This window comes from Tauraco erythrolophus, chromosome 2 (assembly GCF_009769465.1).
Source record: "Tauraco erythrolophus isolate bTauEry1 chromosome 2, bTauEry1.pri, whole genome shotgun sequence".
Lineage (NCBI taxonomy): Eukaryota > Metazoa > Chordata > Aves > Musophagiformes > Musophagidae > Tauraco > Tauraco erythrolophus.
This window is the reverse complement of record NC_141466.1, coordinates 44,745,976-44,764,901: the sequence shown is the minus strand read 5'-3', so window position 1 is coordinate 44,764,901 and position 18,926 is coordinate 44,745,976. Positions and strand designations below refer to the sequence as shown.

Genomic DNA, 18,926 nt, shown 5'->3' with positions numbered 1-18,926 from the left:
AGTTTCTCCATTTTGGCCATTCACTCCTCTCTAAGAAAAATGATTGTTTTTCTAAAGAATGGCCTTCTAAAATATACCTATTATTCTCTAATACTAATGACGTATTTAGAAAAGGGACTTCCTTTAATAATGAACACTTATAAGAAAAGCACTTCCAGTAAAAGATACAATTAATGTAAAACTGGAAAAAATACTTACCTTTATACCCTGGGTACCGGGTATGCCTGGGTAGCCTGGTTCACCTGGAGCACCTGGTACTCCTAGTTCCCCCTGAGTAATACAATAGTTCTGTGTCAGTGATGCGCGGTGTGTAAAAAATATTGCATGTTTTCTCAAGGTCACATGATATGCTTTGGCTATGATATTTTTAAATTTTATAACTGAGGATGATTGAAATGTCTGGAGAATTTGTGAAGGTATGTTGAATACAGAGAAGCCACAAAAGGGACTCCTAATTCTGAACCTCACTTTTCCAATATCTATCTTTTTTAGTTGTCTTTTAATACAGATTTTTGAAAATTACTCAAATAAAATTGTCTGAAGTAATGGCAAAGTTTGCAGGTTTGAACTTCATGAACAGATAACTTACATTGCCTAAAATCTAGTACAATATTAGTACGAATAAGCCATCAAATGGATTCTGATGCAATTTTATGTTAACTGTTGTATTTTGAAACAAACTGCCTTGCAAATAGTCATGGAAAGTCATGGAAAATCAGTAAATTGTGGAAAAGTAAATCAGTCCCTTCTTTAACTAGAATACTTCCAGATTCATATTTACCTTGGCTCCTGATGATCCTGGTTTCCCCTGTATTCCAGGTTCGCCTTTATCACCCTATATAACAATTGAAGAGTGTGGCTGATAAATCAACATGTTTGTCACATGTAGTATGACTGGCAAACATAAACAGACACTACTGGGAAGTTGGATCTTAAAATTAGGCGCAGGTAGGCAATGAAAGGCTAAAGTTCTGGTTCCTTACAGGAAACTTGAAGTTTCAACTTACTCTCAGGAAAGATAAGATACTGACGACAAAACACGATCTGCCAGCCTCTGCTCACCTGTCCCTTCCCTTGCCCAGTCATACCATGTTTGTGTGTACTGACTTCAGGTTTTCACCATCTTATTTAGTAAAACTCTGAGAATCCTCTTACTTGTTTGAGTCAAAATACTTCTTTGTGTGTTTATATTGTAGCCTATGAAATTAGGCCTATATTCAGCATGTGGATTATCATTAAAATCTAAGAATTATTGATGACTTCATGACATTCTTCTGTAAGAATGAGCTTATTAAGAATGGTTCTGAAAGAATCAGCTTATATTCTGAATGAGAGATATAAACAAAATAAAAGCATTTTTCACAAATTAAAATACAGGTCATTAATTTTCAGTCATTTCATAGGTATTCAATCTTCTTGACCATAGCAAACATTGACCACTTTAAGAAATGTTACCTTCAGTATACAATTTTAAATAAATACAAAGGTACTTTTGGATATAAAATAATGTACGAGTGGAAATGGAGCTAAATGTAAGTACAAAGTTCAGGAAATGGATTGTATATTCCTACATATTCTCTAGGACATACCATTCAGTGCTCACCGCCCAAAAATCATCTTGGATTAAATTAAAAGGTTATACTAATGGATCTGGATCTAGAGTATCTATTTTAGTTTCTGAGTGCATGGGTCAAATTAATTCTTGCTGTAGCTGCAGTGCAATCAAAGTTACATCTGAAATAAATTTGGCTCCTTGGGTGGAAAAAGCAGCACGTAACACTATTTAATACAATTAAAATATAAATAAATGTAACATGGGCAGAAAGTTCTGATGTATACTGAGAATTATCTGGCTCCCAGCATTGCAGAACATTTTCCAGGACTGTGAAGCTGAAACAAAGTCTCACGACTATTTCTGCAATTGTTCCAAACCTCATGGGATGACAGGCACCATTTACTGAGCTATATTAAGCTCTCTTGAGACTGAACTATCATATAAGGTAATATAGGAAAAATCATATAGCTACTCACCAATATTCAATATACAAAAAAATTAGCTGCAAAATCCTGGCATTTTGTCATCTATAAAGCAGTCATTTATCAAAGTCATAAATAAATTAACACACTTACCTTAGGCCCAGGAGCTCCAGGTAGACCAAACGAGCCTTCTGGTCCCATCAAACCCTATTTATTTGTGAAAAAGGCAGAGACATTTCTGTACTAAGCTAGAGGAATAATTGCTTCATTATAGTGTATTAGTATTATTAGCATTATTATTCTATTTCTATAGTGAAATAAATAGGATGGGAAATATAATGTCTTTCATCATATTACTCTACAGGCTGTAGCGCTGATACAGAACAGTGAATTATTTAGACCTTCTATGGCCTAAGGAAGGGCTACCGTCAATGGAAAAAAAAAATGCACAGCACTGTCATGAAATACTCCTGAGATAAAAACTTCTGCAACTCAAAACCCTGTCTGTGTGATCTAATCTTTAACATATCTTTCACATGTCCTTAGCTATAATCGAAAGTGACACACGAGTTCCTTAGTTTCCATTTAGGATTCCCAAAACCAAGGGGGCCTACAGGAAAGATGGGGAGAGGCTGTTCAGGAGGGCCAGTTATGATAGGACAAGGGGTAATGGTTTTAAAATAGAGGGAGGTAGGTTCAGGTTGGATATTAGGAAAAAATTTTTTACTATGAGAGTGGTAGAACACTGGAACAGGTTGCCCAGAGAGGTGGTGGATGCTCCATCCCTGGAGACGTTCAAGGCCAGGTTGGACAAGGCCCTGAGCAACCTGATCTAGTTGGAGATATCCCTGTTCCTTGCAGGGGGGTTGGACTAGATGACCTTTGAAGGTCCCTTCCAGCCCTAACCATTCTATGATTCTATGATTCTATGAAAAGTATATGTGGCATTTCATAACTCTTTTCCTTCTTTCTGACTGTGCATCCCTCAAAGGTTGCCTTCTTTTGTAAACTTTGTGGAGATTTATTGGGAGCAGTTAGGCCACACCTTTGCACCTTCTGCAGAATCTTCAGGATTGAACTGTTCATTCAAGAACCCAACAGCTTCTGTCATTTCAGATTACGACACTTGAGCACATTTACAAAGCCAGAGCATTGCCAAAACAGTTCCTTGGACTCCTTTCATGGAAATGTGTTGATAAAGACATGTTTAGTTGTCTTTGTTCTACACATAAAAAAAGAGCTAAAGGGTGTTAAATCATTAAATGGCTGGCTGGCTTAATTTCTGTTTAAAGCTACTCTCAAGTACACATTAGAAAAGAAATCTTTCTTTAAAATCATACTTTCCAGGAAGGAATTCCCATTCATAGTATTTTCCACATCTGGTGTTAATATATGTCTTTCTCACCACCTCATCTCAGTTCTCTTTCACTCTAAAACTGCATGCATCAATAAAAACAATATATTATTATTGTTTTATTTGGACTTGCATATATACTCTGAAATATGATCTACTATAAGAGTGTACTTGAGACACAGCATAAAATAAAAGCGTAATACAGAAAGTCAAATAATTAAATAACGCCTGCAAATTTAACTTGTCAGAGATTAAGTTTTATCAATTATTTTAATTGATAGCATTTTTAGTAACTACTGTTATTATTGTTATTAAATTTTTGCTTTCATCTAGATAAAAATAACCACCTTCCATTTAGTACCGTATGTTAGAAACTCTTCATTTCTATGACATTACCTCAGACCTTTGTATCACAAAGTTACACGTGATCAAAAATTTGTTACACAAATTGTAACTCAGTTTTGCCAAAAAAATTATTAACTTTCTTGCTAAAACTAAAAGGATGGCTTTGTTTTTTCAAATACAAGAGAAAATTTAGAATGTTTGGAACATTAAGTAATTCTTTGTAGCCAGTTTTTTCCACATTTCATCAATTATCTGGTATTTCACCTGTACTTTACTGTTAACTGGGGCAGCACAGATTAACTCAGGTTTCTTGCCTGAAGTATTATTAAAGTATTAATAAAGTATTAATAAAGTATTATTATCAAAGTATATTATAAAGTAGTATTATTATTACTTATTAAAGTACCAGTCACCAAAACTTTCCATCAATAAATGTAACAACTTGCTCTTTAGGGGCGGATACAGGTCTGTGAATACAAATAAACAGTATCAATCACAAGACTAAAATGTGAGGAACTTTGCTGCCTATTTCCTCAGTCTCAGATTTTTTCTGTTCAGTCAATCATACATGAAAATTTTTCTATTAAACTTCAATTTCTCTAAAATAACTAATAATATCATACATCAAGTAATTTCCAACACTTTCCTGAACTTTGGAAATTAAAACTCCTTGTTCTTACTTACATAGAGAATCAGTCATTTTATTAAAGATGAAGTAGTTAAACTACTGTAATCTTATTATTCAGTAAATAAAGGTTCACCATAGTTTATATCACTTCCTTCATAATTTTGGAATAGAAATCACCAATTCCTCTCCAGCTGGAGAGAAGTTTCTGAGGTCTGCTTCCACTCATAAGACACCGTGTGTTCTCATTAACCATTTGCTTATGGCCTATGTTCAGCACCAGCTTTGTTACAGCAAGCGTAAGAAAATACTAGTTTGGTTTTGGAGCCTAACCTTGATGATATTAAGACTGTCTTAATTTACTTGCACATTGGGCCTGTTTCTTCACTTTTTCTCTTTATTTACATAGCAAAATAAGGTTTTATTAATTCTCATTTCACTTGTCCTGGTTTCAGCTGGGATAGAGTCAATTATCTTCCTAGTAGCTGGCATAATGCTGTGTTTTGGATCTAGGATGAGAATAATGCTGATAACATACTGACGTTTTAGTTGTTGCTGAGCAGTGCTTACACTGTCATGGACTTCTCAGCTTCTCATACTGCCCTGCCAGCAAGGAGGCTGGGGTGCACAAAAAGCTGGGAGGGGACACAGCCAGGACAGCTGACCCAAACCGGCCAAAGGGATATTCCATACCATATGATGTCATGCTGAAGAATAACACTTGGCTGGAGGTGGCTGGAGGGTGGCAGCTGCTGCTGGAGGACTGGCTTTGCATCAGTCAGGGGGTGATGAGCAATTGCATTGTGCATCACTTGCTCTGTACATTCTTTTATCACTATTATTATTATTTTCCTTTCCTTTTCTGTCCTATTACACTGTCTTTATCTCAAATAATGAGTTTTACCTTTTCTTCCGATTCTTTCCCCCGTTCCATCAGGAAGAGTGAGCAAATGGCTTTGTGGTGTTTACCTGCCTGCCATGTTAAACCACAACATCACTGTAAGGCTTAATTCAACGTGGCTGGTTTAAATCAAATTTCATGTTATCTATTTATCACCCGACTTCTGAAATACAGCTCTCTTCATCGTGTGATCTTCTTTGCATTCCTTGAAGGCTACCTTCCTTTTCCAAAAAACATTGTGAAATTATTTTTTTCTTCTCCTCAGATTCCTGGTCTGTGCTCATTACCAGCATGCTAACCAGCAGAGAAAAGCAAGCACAAGTTTGGGGAGGGATAGTAGGGGATTTCTGGCTCCTTTCATATTTCCACTTCAGCACAACCCTGTGTAACACGCCAAGAGCCTACCCTCTACCAACTCCACACTAGATCACTTCTAGTTTATGCCCACACCAGTCCCCAGGTTACAGAAGTGGTAAACGTTCATCACAAATGTCCCTCATTCATTTTATCTTATACAAAGTGGAAATACTATGTGTACAGAATATATATATATATATTTATATCAGATATGTGTATATATCCACATAGACCTACAAACGTATACTAGAGAAGGTTAATCAGAAAACACATTTAGTATAACTAAAGGTCAGGCATACATCTGCAAGAAAGGGAGAAATAAACCCAGTTGTCCTCATTTCCTTTCTTGTGCTTTCATTACTAGCCCATATTTAACACATTTCATTTAAAAAATTACAGGAAGACAACTACATGCAATCAGTACGCTGCAAGAAGTAAACTTTCAGATGCAATATAGGAAAAGCTTGAGAACATAATCTGAAAACTATGGCATGTAAAATTAAAAGAGAAGAGCATGTCTTGAACAAAAACAAAGAACAATTCAAGGACATAAAATGTAGCATTACTCTCCCACTTTCCAGAGCTGACACTATTTATGTGGCAGATAAATTAATAAATTACTGACGTTGGCAATGTAAGAGGGATAGTTATTACTGAAGAAGAACTTGTTACTGAAGAATTTTCCCAAGATATTAACAGAGCATCCACAAGCTTTCCATCTGTTTTTTCTGGAACAAACATATTCAGTGTGACTAATACAAGGAAAATCCCATTATCTTTTCTGGTTGAAATTCCCTAATGCTGTATAACATATTCAAATATTCCATGCATCAATTTCCTACTTATTTTATCAGGTGACAAAAGACACATTAAATTAGTTGACAGGAAACATGAACAAATTATTTTCAAGTGTATCAAGAACCAGATGTTATTTATCTAAATAAAATTTCAAGAAAATATGGCAGGTGAGTTACTTGAATAAATACGTACACTTTGAGATCCCACAAGACTATTATAGCTGATGATACAGCCTTCCCTCCAGCATTTTGTTCTACTTTGCTCAGAAAGAAACGGAGTAAAAAATTCCAGCAGTAGACAATAAAAATGATTAGAGGCACAGGTGAGAGACCAAATGTGCATGTGTTAACTAGGAGGAAGGACATTTGAACTTCCAGTTCAGGCAATGTTTCATCTAAATTTCATCTAAATAACTGCAATAACTGGTTGTCAAGGAAATTTATTCTTTCCAGAGAAGATCTTTAGGTGGCTGAAAAAGTCCTTTAAGTTCATGAAAAGAAAATTAACCAGTGTACTCACTTTATACAAAAGGGCTTCTGACAGCTGTAATGCAGTGGTCATGCCTGTGGTAGAGTCAGGAATGGAAGAGCTGCTGGGTAGATGCAGGGTAGCTGTATATTGTGCAGGAAATTGAGTGCCAGAGTAGTCAGGAATTTGTAAAACCCAGAGCTAGTTTCAATCTTTCTCTCCAACCAGGACTGCATTGGTTTTAATTGATCATACATTTTATTAAGGAACTGTGAGCACAGAAAAAGTGAGCTCTTCCATACATTTATAGACATTCATATGCCTACACATATCTTTGTTACCTGGAAACCAGAGCCAAATTTTTTTAAACCTAGCAGTATTCAGAGTGCAAGTTCAGGGCTCTCTCCTTTATCTGCACTTATCTTCAGAGATATAGGAGGAAGTACAAACCACACTCTTAGTTCTTCTGAATTTTCTTTGATGAAAAACAATAAAACAAAGTGAAAAGTTAAGAAAAGAAATAGGAAAGAAGCTGATATCTGTGGACTGTATAACTTTGAAAAGTCTACTTACAGTTTAATAACCTTCTCAGCTTCTTCAAGTTATAATCCACATTTCCACGACTAAACAGTACTCAGCACAATCAGAGCATGCCAAAGTATAGATTTAAGAGTCCTTTGTGGAATCAATTATCTCAGCATCATTCTGACGAATGCACAATGGAAACGAAAAGATGTCCTCAAAAATGTTGAGGTTTACTTATAATGGGATAGACATACATTACTGGACAGACACACAGCAAGCCTTGACTTACTGGGTGTATGATCACTCCTCCCTTGGGAGGGCTGAACAATCTAACTGATTACAAATGAAGTCTAGCACCTCAATTAAATGTCTTTCAGACGCAAGATCAAATAGAAACTTGGGAGAGGCCTGCAAATATATTCTCTCTGAAAAGTAAAGTTAGACTACTATTCAGTCTTAAGCATCTGAAGTTCATCCACCTTCTGACCAAAGAGAAAAGGCAACCTTCACAGAAAAATAGAGAACAAATGGCCAGTGAAAAACAAGTCTTCCCACAATGGACGTAACATTCTATTACATCAAAGACCCTCTCACCAAACAATCAACCAAATAATCTCATACAAAATTGTGGAAGGATACCTGAGACATGTGAACAATCCAGCCTTTCCTGGGAGCATGTGCCTGGATGCAGAAAGGGAATTCGACACCATGATGATGTTGCTTCCGGGATGCAACCAATCATACTCAGGGGTGGGCTATTGTTTGTATTGTAACCAATCATAGATTGCCAAGTCTTGTTTAGAAAGCTATAAAGCACGCTGAGTGTATGCAAATAAAGGTTCACTGTTTGATCACATTGATCGTGTCAGGTGTCCTCGCTCATCTCCCGCAATTGGCGCCCGAACAGGGACCCTCAGAATCCTCACAGCAAAGTTGCAAGACTTGGCGAGGAAGAGGGTGGAAGGCCGACCGAATGATCCACTGCCCCGGCGGAATGAGCAGTGACCTGCCCAGTCACTAAGTGGAAAAAGGTGCACCTGTTTAGTCGCTGGATCGACGCTGGAATCTCGCCTAGAAGAGGTGAGCGGTCGGGGAGACAGATGGGGTTGGATAAGCAACAAGAGGCTGTCCTAAATCTGCTCCAACACATGTTCTCTGTGAGAGGACTTAAATATGAATCCTCGGCTCTTAAAGGGCTGTTAATGTGGGCATGGAACAAAGAATTAATCCCCTCAGTAGGAGTCGTTTTTGAACTCGCTACGTGGGAAGCCATAGGCAGAGAGCTATGGGATGATATCAGTTCGGGGGGAGCGAGTGCAAAGGAGGCGAATCTCTATCTTTTTTACGTGAATTTCTGTGCCTATCAAAGTAGAAACTGCGAATTCAGGGACCACGTGCTTAGAACCGCGCCGAAATGGCGGCAGCCAAAATGGCGACAGCATGCGCCAAGATGGCGGCAGCACGTGGGCAGAAAAAGGGGACTCGGAAGAGAAGGCGGAAGAACTACAAAGGGGCGGGGGAACAGGCGGACGGTCCTGCCGGCCTAAGTCCCGCCTCTACCCTGACCTCCCACCACCCCGCCGAGAGCTCCACCCAGTGGAGGAACCTTTGTCCACACCGATTTCTTTGGGAGAACAACAGAAAAAGGAACTATCTGAAGAAGTCTTGCAGCAAGTTATGGACAAATTATCGGAATTAAAAATGACAGATGCCAACGAGAGGAAAAATCTCCATAATACACCTAATCCTTTTGCTACGTCGTTATCACCGCCAGTGCCGACTGCTCCACCACCCTTTGCGCCACTGGATGAAGAAGAAAGAAGCAGAAGATGGAAGGGAGTTATTCGTGAAGCCTTAATTGAAGGAAATTTTCTACCGTCTGCCTTTCCCATTATCACAGACCATGGGGGAAATAGAAAATGGGAACCTTTTGACTGGAAAATTTTAGAAAAGGCGCGTTCTGCGGTATCGCAATATGGGCTTCAATCCAGTTATACTCAACAACAGTTGCAATTTATTTTCACAGCAGATGTGCTGATACCACATGATTCTCAACAAGTTGCTAATATTCTTTTGTCCCCTTCTCAGCAGCTTTTGTTTTCCAGGGCCTGGCAACAACTATGTGAACGTGAAGCTGCACGACCTCGGCAGCAGGGAGATCCTCTATATGGCGTTCAAGCACAAATGCTGATGGGTCAAGGTCCTTTTTCAAATACGGCATTACAGCAGGGGTTTCTGGGAGAAGTATTGCAGTTGTCACAACAATTAGCTTATCAAGCAATGCTTTCAATTAGAGAACCGGGAAAAGTATATTCTTTTGCAAATACTAAACAAGGCCCCCAGGAAAGTTTTCCTTCCTTTATTGATCGTTTACATCAGGCTGTTCGAAGTCATCCTGATTTGGATGAGACAATGAAGGAACAAGTCTTTAAAATGTTTGCCTTTGAGAATGCTAATGATAAAGCAAAAAGGGTCTTGAGCACATTGCCTAGAGATGCCCAAGTGGCAGATATGTTAGAAGTTATGGAACGCACCACCGGTCCTGCATCTTTAGTTGCTGCTGCGGTATATAGTGCTGTTCGTCCTCTATTAGAGCAAAAAGGGGGAGGAGCTAAGCAAAAGAAATGCTTTAATTGTGGGAAATCAGGCCATTACAGAACTCAATGTAAACAGCCACAACAACAGCAGCAATATAGTAGCAAGAAATGGTGCAAAAATTGCAAAAGGGATAATCATAATACCAATGAGTGCCGGAAGCAGGGAAACTGGAAACCGAGCGTGCCAGCCCCGCGCGCGATGATAGTAAATCAGGGAGCAACACCATTATCAAGTCAGGAATTTGTTCCCTCCGTGCCGCCACCACAGGAAGTGCCGGAGTGGATGTGGAAACCACAGTAGATTCAACGCTCGTATCTGACAAAGTAGTAGTAATAGATACAAATGTAAAAGGACCATTAGGTGAAGGGTTATCAGCCTTATTAATTGGTCGCTCATCTACATCACATCAAGGTATTTTTGTATTACCAGGAATTATTGATGCAGATTACACAGGGATTATTAAGGTCATGGTATATACGTTAACTCCACCTGTTTTTATTCCAAAGGGCAGTAAAATTGCTCAACTAGTGCCTTTCCGTGCCTGTGTGCCTTCATCTGATGATGTTGAACGAGGAGAAGGAGGATTTGGCTCCACTGGTCAACCAGAAGTATACTTTGCTTTGGATCTAAAAAGGACGAAACCTGAAATGATGGTAACAATGTTGGGGCCAGATGGTGTTAGAACCATCCCAAAAAATAGCTTTGCAAACAATTTCAGCAAAATTAACTTCTCAATATGGATCGAGGTTCGTCAAAGATGAACCGATATCATTAATGATTGTCAATTCTAATCAAAACAGGAAGTATCCATTTGCTCTTTTTATGCAATGGGACAAATCAAAAAGAGATCCTTTATCAATTCTAGAATGGGTTTTCCTACCCATGCAGACACAAAAAACTGTCACAACAAGAATAGAATTGCTTGTCTTTCTGATAATGAAAGGACGGACACGTCTATTAGAAATAGCAGGGAAAGATCCCGAAATAATAGTATTACCAATTGCATCTGTCTGGCTTGAATGGAGTTTACGACACTCATTAGAATTACAAACAGCACTATGTGGATTTTCGGGTCAATTAAGTAATCAGTTCCCAGCTCATAAGACGTTAACATTTTTAACTGACCAAGATTTTGTTTCAACTCCACAACTGTCAGAGGTTCCGGTGGAAGGACTTACAATATTCACTGATGCCGGACGGAAATCAAAAAAGGCTGTGAGTACGTGGCAATCTTCAACAGGTACCTGGGAGGAACATGTCATCAAAGGAGGCCCAAAGGACTCGTTACAGACTCTTGAACTGCAAGCAGTGGTACGGACATTTTCAAACTGGACTCAGCAACCTATACATTTCAATTGGCAATAACCGTGCTGATAAAGTCCTGTGCTTCCTGTCAGAAACTAGGACCCGCTTATGCTTCGCTTCGCTTTGCTCGTTTTTGCAATCTTTGGGGTATCACTCACCGCACTGGGATACCGCATTCTCCCACTGGTCAAGCCATCATTGAGCGCTCCCACCACACGTTAAAAAACATGTTGTTAAAACAAAAAGGGGGAACTCAGGGTTGGCTGCCCAGTGATCGATTAATGAAAATGTTGTGTGTCCTGAACTTTTTACGGCTGGCAGGAAACAGTGAAGAGCCGCCTATGATAGTACACAGTAAAGGAATGGGCTCGTTCTGGAAAGAAAAAACACAAGGCCTAGTACTCTATAAAGATTTAAAAACAGGGAAGTGGGAAGGACCAGTAGAATTAAAAGTAACAGGCAGAGGATATATGTGTTTACTTACAGAAAACGGACCACTGTGGGTTCTGGCGAAGTGGGTAAAACCATATATACCCGAAGCAAACTAGAATGTGGCTTCTTCCCACAGATACATACTGGTTATTGACAAGAAATGGTTCAAAAGACTCAGAAGAATATGTAAACTGTTTTTATGTTTCTTGTTGTTTGGTGTATTGCAGGTGTGGGGGTTGCTTGTATGCTTAATAATTTGTCTGTTACACTTGCTCACGAAAATGATTGAACGGGTTGTAAAACAAGTCTGGATTGTTCAAAAACAAGAAGGGGGATGTGTGGAAGGATACCTGAGACATGTGAACAATCCAGCCTTTCCTGGGAGCACGTGCCTGGATGCAGAAAGGGAATTCGACACCATGATGACGTTGCTTCCGGGATGCAACCAATCATACTCAGGGGTGGGCTATTGTTTGTATTGTAACCAATCATAGATTGCCAAGTCTCGTTTAGAAAGCTATAAAGCACGCTGAGTGTATGCAAATAAAGGTTCACTTGTTTGATCACATTGATCGTGTCAGGTGTCCTCGCTCATCTCCCGCACAAAATGACAAAATCCCAATAAATTTGGGGCAGATAAAAATACAGACATGCTTTCAGAGAGAGGGCAGTGGGATTTACAGATGCTGAAAGGACTTTAACTGAACTGATGCACATAATCAAAACTTCAACACTAAGATATAATAGAAAATAGTAAGGATAGAGAGGACTGAGATTTAGATCAGCCTTAGGCCAAGCACATGCTCCATTTATCCAGGTAGGTATATATTGTTCTTACTACCAGGAGTAACTGGAAAAGAACAGGCTCTTTCTAGAAATAAAGAACCATCCAGCATCCACATGTGTTTTAACTGGAGCATATAGTTTTCTCTAAATCCTTTATTGTCAGGTCTGCTGGGTGTAAGAGCATGGGACTCCTTATCACCACGCTCAGAAAATCCACAAACCGAAACTGTTTTAGCTGGCCAGATGTAGGCAAAATCTGGTAAACTGCATCAACCTTCATCTTTTGGTGATCTTTAGACAGTCTTAGACAGGCATAAAGCATTAGCTCTCTCTATGTGGAACTCTAAAGCAAAGCAGACTGTATTTCCAGTTGAAAGCAAAAGACAAATTTGGGAAAACTCTATTCATTAAAATGGCATTGAGAACAAATTTCCCACTCCTGATTCAATATTCTAAAATGAAGGAAAATGTCTGGCATCATGTTCAAGACTGACATGTGACTCATATCTGACAAAATAATTGCAGTATCTTCCCAGAAAAGAAGAAAAACCTTTCATTACTTTGCCTGGGGATGGAAACTATCATGTTTTCAGTCATTATTTGCTTATAGTGAGCCCTTAATCGGGGATCCCCATAAACAAACTCCTCTGAATTCCAATACGTCTATGTGTATTTTCTTTTTTCTCTGGAGAAAAAAGACTCCTGGTTTTGGATACCCTTTCTGTCTTAGGAGGGAAATACGTACCAGTAACAATCTGGACAGTGAAGTGCCATACCCTGAGGAACATTCCAGCACTAGTATACAAGTGACCCTTATGCTAGTAGTTACCTTCATACTTAGATGGTAAATTTGGCGTGCAGCAATATGTAGTTATGCAAGACTACACGTACCAAGACAGTCAGACATATCTGTTGCTAACCTCCATCCAAACAAGGATTCTCTTTAGAACGGGGAATGATGCAGCCCAGTGTAAGCCCCAAATAATTTTGATATCAGGTCTGTGCTTATGTACTGTAGAAGATGGTAATCTTCACTAGGATTTGAGAGAGATTCAGCAAGAAAGACAAAGGATCAAAAGGTCCACACTGAGATCCTTGGCATCCTCTTTCTTCAAGGTTCCTGTCACCAAAATGAGGCATAAGCTACCACAACCTGGGTAAACACCACTGGAGTCACAGAGAGCAGAAGAGAAAGGTCCCTGGAAAGATTATTATGCCTGTCCTGCAATGAAAGGTAGATACTGACAGTAAGATGGCCTTACCAGTGCGACAGTAGGTGTTCTGATGACTGAGGAATGAACATCAAGCCCCTTTTAGAGAGTCACTGACTATCTTGTATGTGACCTTGCAGATATAAGTATGGATTTCTTTAAGTTCAGAATAAGTCCTTTCCTTTTTGTTCACTTTTAACATTACAAAGTGGCATCTGAAACCCCTTTGTCTTTTGGATTGGATGAAATCCAGCTTGAAGGCTGGATGTCAAGATGAAGTTCATTACTGATGAAGCATTTTCATAGGGAAAAATGCTGAAAAGAGATGGGGTAGATAAACTGAGAGACAGACAAGTTATGAAACTGAACAATACAATGTTAACAATCGCCAAAATCCAAGAACCTGTAGCAATGTTCTCTCAGCTATTGCCAAAATATCAAGAGGCTTAACGTAACATCAAGGGCAGCAGAGAGAGCAGTTCACAGCTTTCACCCACAATTTCCACACTTCAAACATGCTGCTGGGCTAAAAACTTACATTTGCCATAGCTTCATCTTTTGCTGTTTTTTAAAGTCTATACATACTTGCACCAACTTTCAGAACACTTATTTAACTACTGTGATTTCTACAGGATTATAAACTACTCAGATAGTAACAAAGACGTGGTAAGCTGGACTGTCCAAAAAGAATGGATTCTTTTCAGTCTCCTACATTCAAAAATAAAAATCTCTCTTTAAGCAGTTTGAGAATTCAGTGATCTCAGCTATTCTCACAGTCTTTGTCAAAAAAGCACTATCAGAAAAGCATTCTAAAATTCATCTTCAGAAATCCATTGCACACTGTGACGATATTTAAGTCAGTCTTAACTTTCAAAATAAATTTACTTGATTACTTTCAAAGTTAATCAACTCAGAGAGTAAACTCAGACCAATGTGTTTGCTGGATTTGTTTATCAAATGTGCAGTCAGGATATCACCAATTTAAAAAGAAAGGTGAGTATAAAATATTTTGGAGGGAAATCAGATATTAGACTTAGTCTGATCATATTTGCCAACCTGAAAATGCTAGGTTGCTACTGGTTTTGCCATTGCTTATTTGCTTATTACAAGTAGAGAATGACAGCATCAGAATTATTTGTTCATAATAACACCATTTTGCAAACTTACAGTATCCCCTGGTGTCCCTTTTGCTCCTGGTTGACCCGGTGGTCCAATTTCACCCTATATTTTTTACACATAAAAAGAAGAATTCTGTGATTAATGTATCTAGAGTTAACAAATTTGCTACATATTCTTTAATTATGCAGATTTATTTAGTTAGGATTATTTCTCAAAGTATTATAAAATTAACTTTGTTACGTATAAATTATTCATTCTTTCTGGAATAGTTGAAATAAAACCTAATGAGAGACTTTCAAACAGGCCACACAAATTGGAGCATGTCTCCATTTATTTGCAGCATGATTTGATGTCTTAAAGCTTCGCTATAAAAACTCTCCTCTTAGCACAGACTGAACCCTTACTTTGGAATGGGTATATACATGCACAGGTTTTAACTGTGTTTTGAACTATTAATAATACCTTTTGTCCTTTTGCTCCTTGATTTCCAGGGATTCCAGGAATTCCCTGAGAGAGAAAAAGAGAACCTTTTTAATATATGGAATAGTTTCTCCAGAAAATAATATATAATCGCCCCCTTCAGAACTTCAGAAATTCTACATTTGCCATATGATTTGAGTTCAAAATATGGGCAGGAAAATAGAAAATTAAAAATCCACAGAAGCGAAAAGAGCTTCAGCTGGAAACACCTGAACTATTTAATCTGCAGATACAGTGAAATACTAATGTTCAGTCGCTCTCCAGTGCCTTCGTGCCAGGAGTCCGTGTCTGCCGCTGGGCAGGCTCACATGTTCCCAGTTGCCCACCAAGGGCTGCAATGCTTTACTGAAAACCCTGAAGGACACAGGGAAAGAAATCATTTTTCATTCCTCACAAGATTTCCCACATAATATAGAGCAAAAGTCCTGGTCAATAAGACCATGAGTATGACAAATTCTATTTTCCTATCTAAAATGCAGTGATTGTAACAGAACACAAGAGACAGCTATAATTATAGTTGATGTATGCTAGCTTCCACCTCCATAAACACTTGAAGTTCTTCGTCATTTCCTCAGCATCATTGCTTATTTAGCTCTACAGTATAGCTAATAGCTTTTTCTTACAGTGATCACTTAATTGAACATAATTCAGTTTTAAACCAAAACTCAATATATACTTAAAACTGTAGTCTACATTCAGTTAATCTATTTTTTTCTCTCAAGTGAGATAATTCAGATTTATTGGACAGATAATGTTCTTACTTGTACCGTCATTAATCTGAAGCAAGAATTTGGTTTACAGACTTTACATTTTAATCTAATATCGAAATTAATATGCTGCAGTGAAAACAAGTTCTTCACACCACCAAAATAAATGCCTTTTAAAAAAAAAAATAACACGAATGTAACAACCAGGAATAACCTGATAGTTTCCATATGGATTACATCTGTGCAATGTTGGCTTGGAAAAGATAGTTCCATTGTTTTGCAGTTTACACCCGTTTTTTAGTTAATAATGACCCCATCAAGCAGAAACAGTTCATTGGTCAATGGCACATGAGTTAACAATGACATCCTGAGCATTTTACAGGTCATCAAAATTCCAATGTACCTATCATTAAAAGAAGAGATCACAGAATGTAATAAATAGAACTGGAAAATAATGCCTCATTCTGAGACTTCCATTCACATTGTGTAACATAACTCTTCTTGCTAAACTTTCGTCCAAAACCATCTTGGATCTTTTGCACAAATAAAGAGAAGGGAAATAGGGCATATTTATCACCACATTTAGGAACTTCCAGAGCTGTCCATGAGTTCTCAGTGTAATTATTTAACAGTTAATTTCTGTAGCTGTAAACTATAAAACTAAATTATAAATATCTGTACCTGTAACACAAAACAGAATTTCATATATGCTGAAAATACCTCCCACTAGGCAGCAACCTTGTACTGAAAGGATGCACCAAAGGTTTCCATGGTTACCTTTCTACGCTATTCGCAGGGCTGAGAGAAGACAGTTCTACATACTTATCCAACACAGCAAACGATTTACCATTATATAAGTATGTCTAAAAGAAGAAATACAATGTCCAACTGAGCTGTGTTCAACTTTCTTGGCTGAAAAGATATTGCAGACACAAGACATTTAACTTTATATCAGTGGCAAAGAAGGATAAAACTCAAAGAACAACAACGGTAAAACTTAGTCATATTTCCTTTTTTTTTTTTTTCCCTTTTTTCCTTCAGATTGACTCTGCACCACTGAAGTACATGGAACTTAGGCTCTTATTTCAGTGGGAGCTCGTCCAGACCCTTAAAATTCTCTTATGGCTCATTGACATTCACTCAGCTAAGAATCAATCTATCACTTATGCTAATGTGAGTGATTCCCAGAGTACATGGGGTGGAGATTTTCAGTTACTCTCCACATGTCAGTTGGCACAAAAGAAGGAAAATGAGGTGGCTAATTTGGTCATAAAGAATTTTTCCCATGAGAGTTATTTTTCTGTATAGCTTCCACAGTTCAGTAATTACAAAGACTAATTTCTGTAGGATCAGCTCCAAGATCCCTAAAAAATTAAATATGGTTTCCTTCTCATTATCTATCCCCAATCCATTATTTCCTTTTACATGGATAATCTCTGGTTATGCCAATTAGAATTATTTGCACTTTCCCAGAAGGCAAGGTTAAAAAGTAGTTTAGATATCTTGAGTTTTTTCCCTAACTTCTAGGTCAAAAGCAAAACCAAACTTTGGAAATGTGTCTTGTTCCTAAGCAGAGACTTCACATGCAGTACCAGTCCTCAGAATCTGAGCATTTTTTTTGTCCACCATGAGTAATAAGGCACTGTAAATAGGAAGTTATGTTCAATAGGGTGACATATCACTAACTAAACTATCAAAGAAACCTTACTCTGATTATCAAAAAATGTATTTCTACTTTAAAGCATGAGGCGAAGCAACTAGTTTTACTCCATTTGTAAGATAAAAATGCAATTTTTGTGAGGAGTGTATTGTAACTAAAATTATCACAAATGCCTGTGTTTAATCAAAACTTAATATGAAACAGATTCATCATGCAATTTTTCTGCCACTAAGGGAAACACAATGTTTGGAACTGCTACAAATGGGAAAACTGCCACCCACTGGGAATAAGAGAATCAATGCTATGGAATAATTCATGATTCACTGGCCTAAGGAAAAAGACTGCCTTTGGGGATGTCCTTAGCAAAGCTATCGAGCAATATTTTGTTCATATAAAATAAGAAAAAGAGGTTGTAATTCTAGATTTTATTTTAATTTATTTTATTTTATTTTATTTGTCTTTCCAGAAAATTTATTTTAAATGGTTTGTATTTATCATATATGCAGTTATAATAGCATTCTATTTCTAGCCGGCTAAAAATCAAAGCATCTACTATGCTTTAGTGATTTCTGTCCTTACATGAGTTGAATCATCTTACACTTCTGAATCAGTTAATTTGTTCCCCTTCTTCATTTACATCAAATTTCATGTAAGATTTATTTCAGTGTTTCTTCATTTTTAAAAATGAAGTTTATTGCAAGCCTTGCCACTGCCTTAGTTCTTTCAGCATCATCAATCTGACTTTCTCAATTACCTTCATTGCATCCAAATGCCTTCCTTTCCTTTTCTGAAATTTTCGCTTAAATAGGAAGGCTTCCCTTACCCCATAAAAGCCTATAATATTATTATTTTAGCCTTAATTAGCAAGTGCTACAATCACATGAAATTTAAAGCCAGTAAGATAGCCTAGTAAACCTAATACCTTGGTTTAAAAATGTGTCTATTCTAAAGGTTCTCAACTGCAGTTTTATCACACGCTGCTGAGTTTGTGCCTAAAAACTAATGGGATCATGTATCAGTCTGGCAGCTAACCAAAATGTTTTATTTATTGAGACACTGCTGTCTCTACCCTTTATTCAGCCTCTTTTGCCTGTTTAATCATTTCTCTTCCACCCTGTGCTACCTATGCGTACCTAGAAGCCTGGCAGCTTTCTAAGCTCTTATTACAGACCTGGGGAGGCTTTGCAGGGTATCCCCAGGACCTAAAATGACACTTGAATGCCACGTAGGTAACTGAAATTGTCTCTGGTGTCACTGAAGGCGCTGTGAGATAGCTGA

The 18,926-nt window shown here is 37.9% G+C and overlaps 1 protein-coding gene across 2 annotated transcripts in view; it reads right to left on the bottom strand.

Moving 5' to 3' along the window:
* COL21A1 (collagen type XXI alpha 1 chain) overlaps nucleotides 1-18,926 on the bottom strand; it is a 91,673-nt gene that overhangs the window by 14,021 nt on the left and 58,726 nt on the right. For both annotated transcript variants that reach the window (XM_086608315.1, XM_086608316.1), the window contains 5 exons: nucleotides 15,264-15,308; nucleotides 14,850-14,903; nucleotides 2,131-2,184; nucleotides 782-835; nucleotides 199-270 (listed from right to left, as the gene is read on the bottom strand). In XM_086608315.1, coding sequence (XP_086464441.1) covers nucleotides 199-270; nucleotides 782-835; nucleotides 2,131-2,184; nucleotides 14,850-14,903; nucleotides 15,264-15,308 — 279 coding nt within the window. The remainder of the gene's footprint in view (nucleotides 1-198; nucleotides 271-781; nucleotides 836-2,130; nucleotides 2,185-14,849; nucleotides 14,904-15,263; nucleotides 15,309-18,926) is intronic.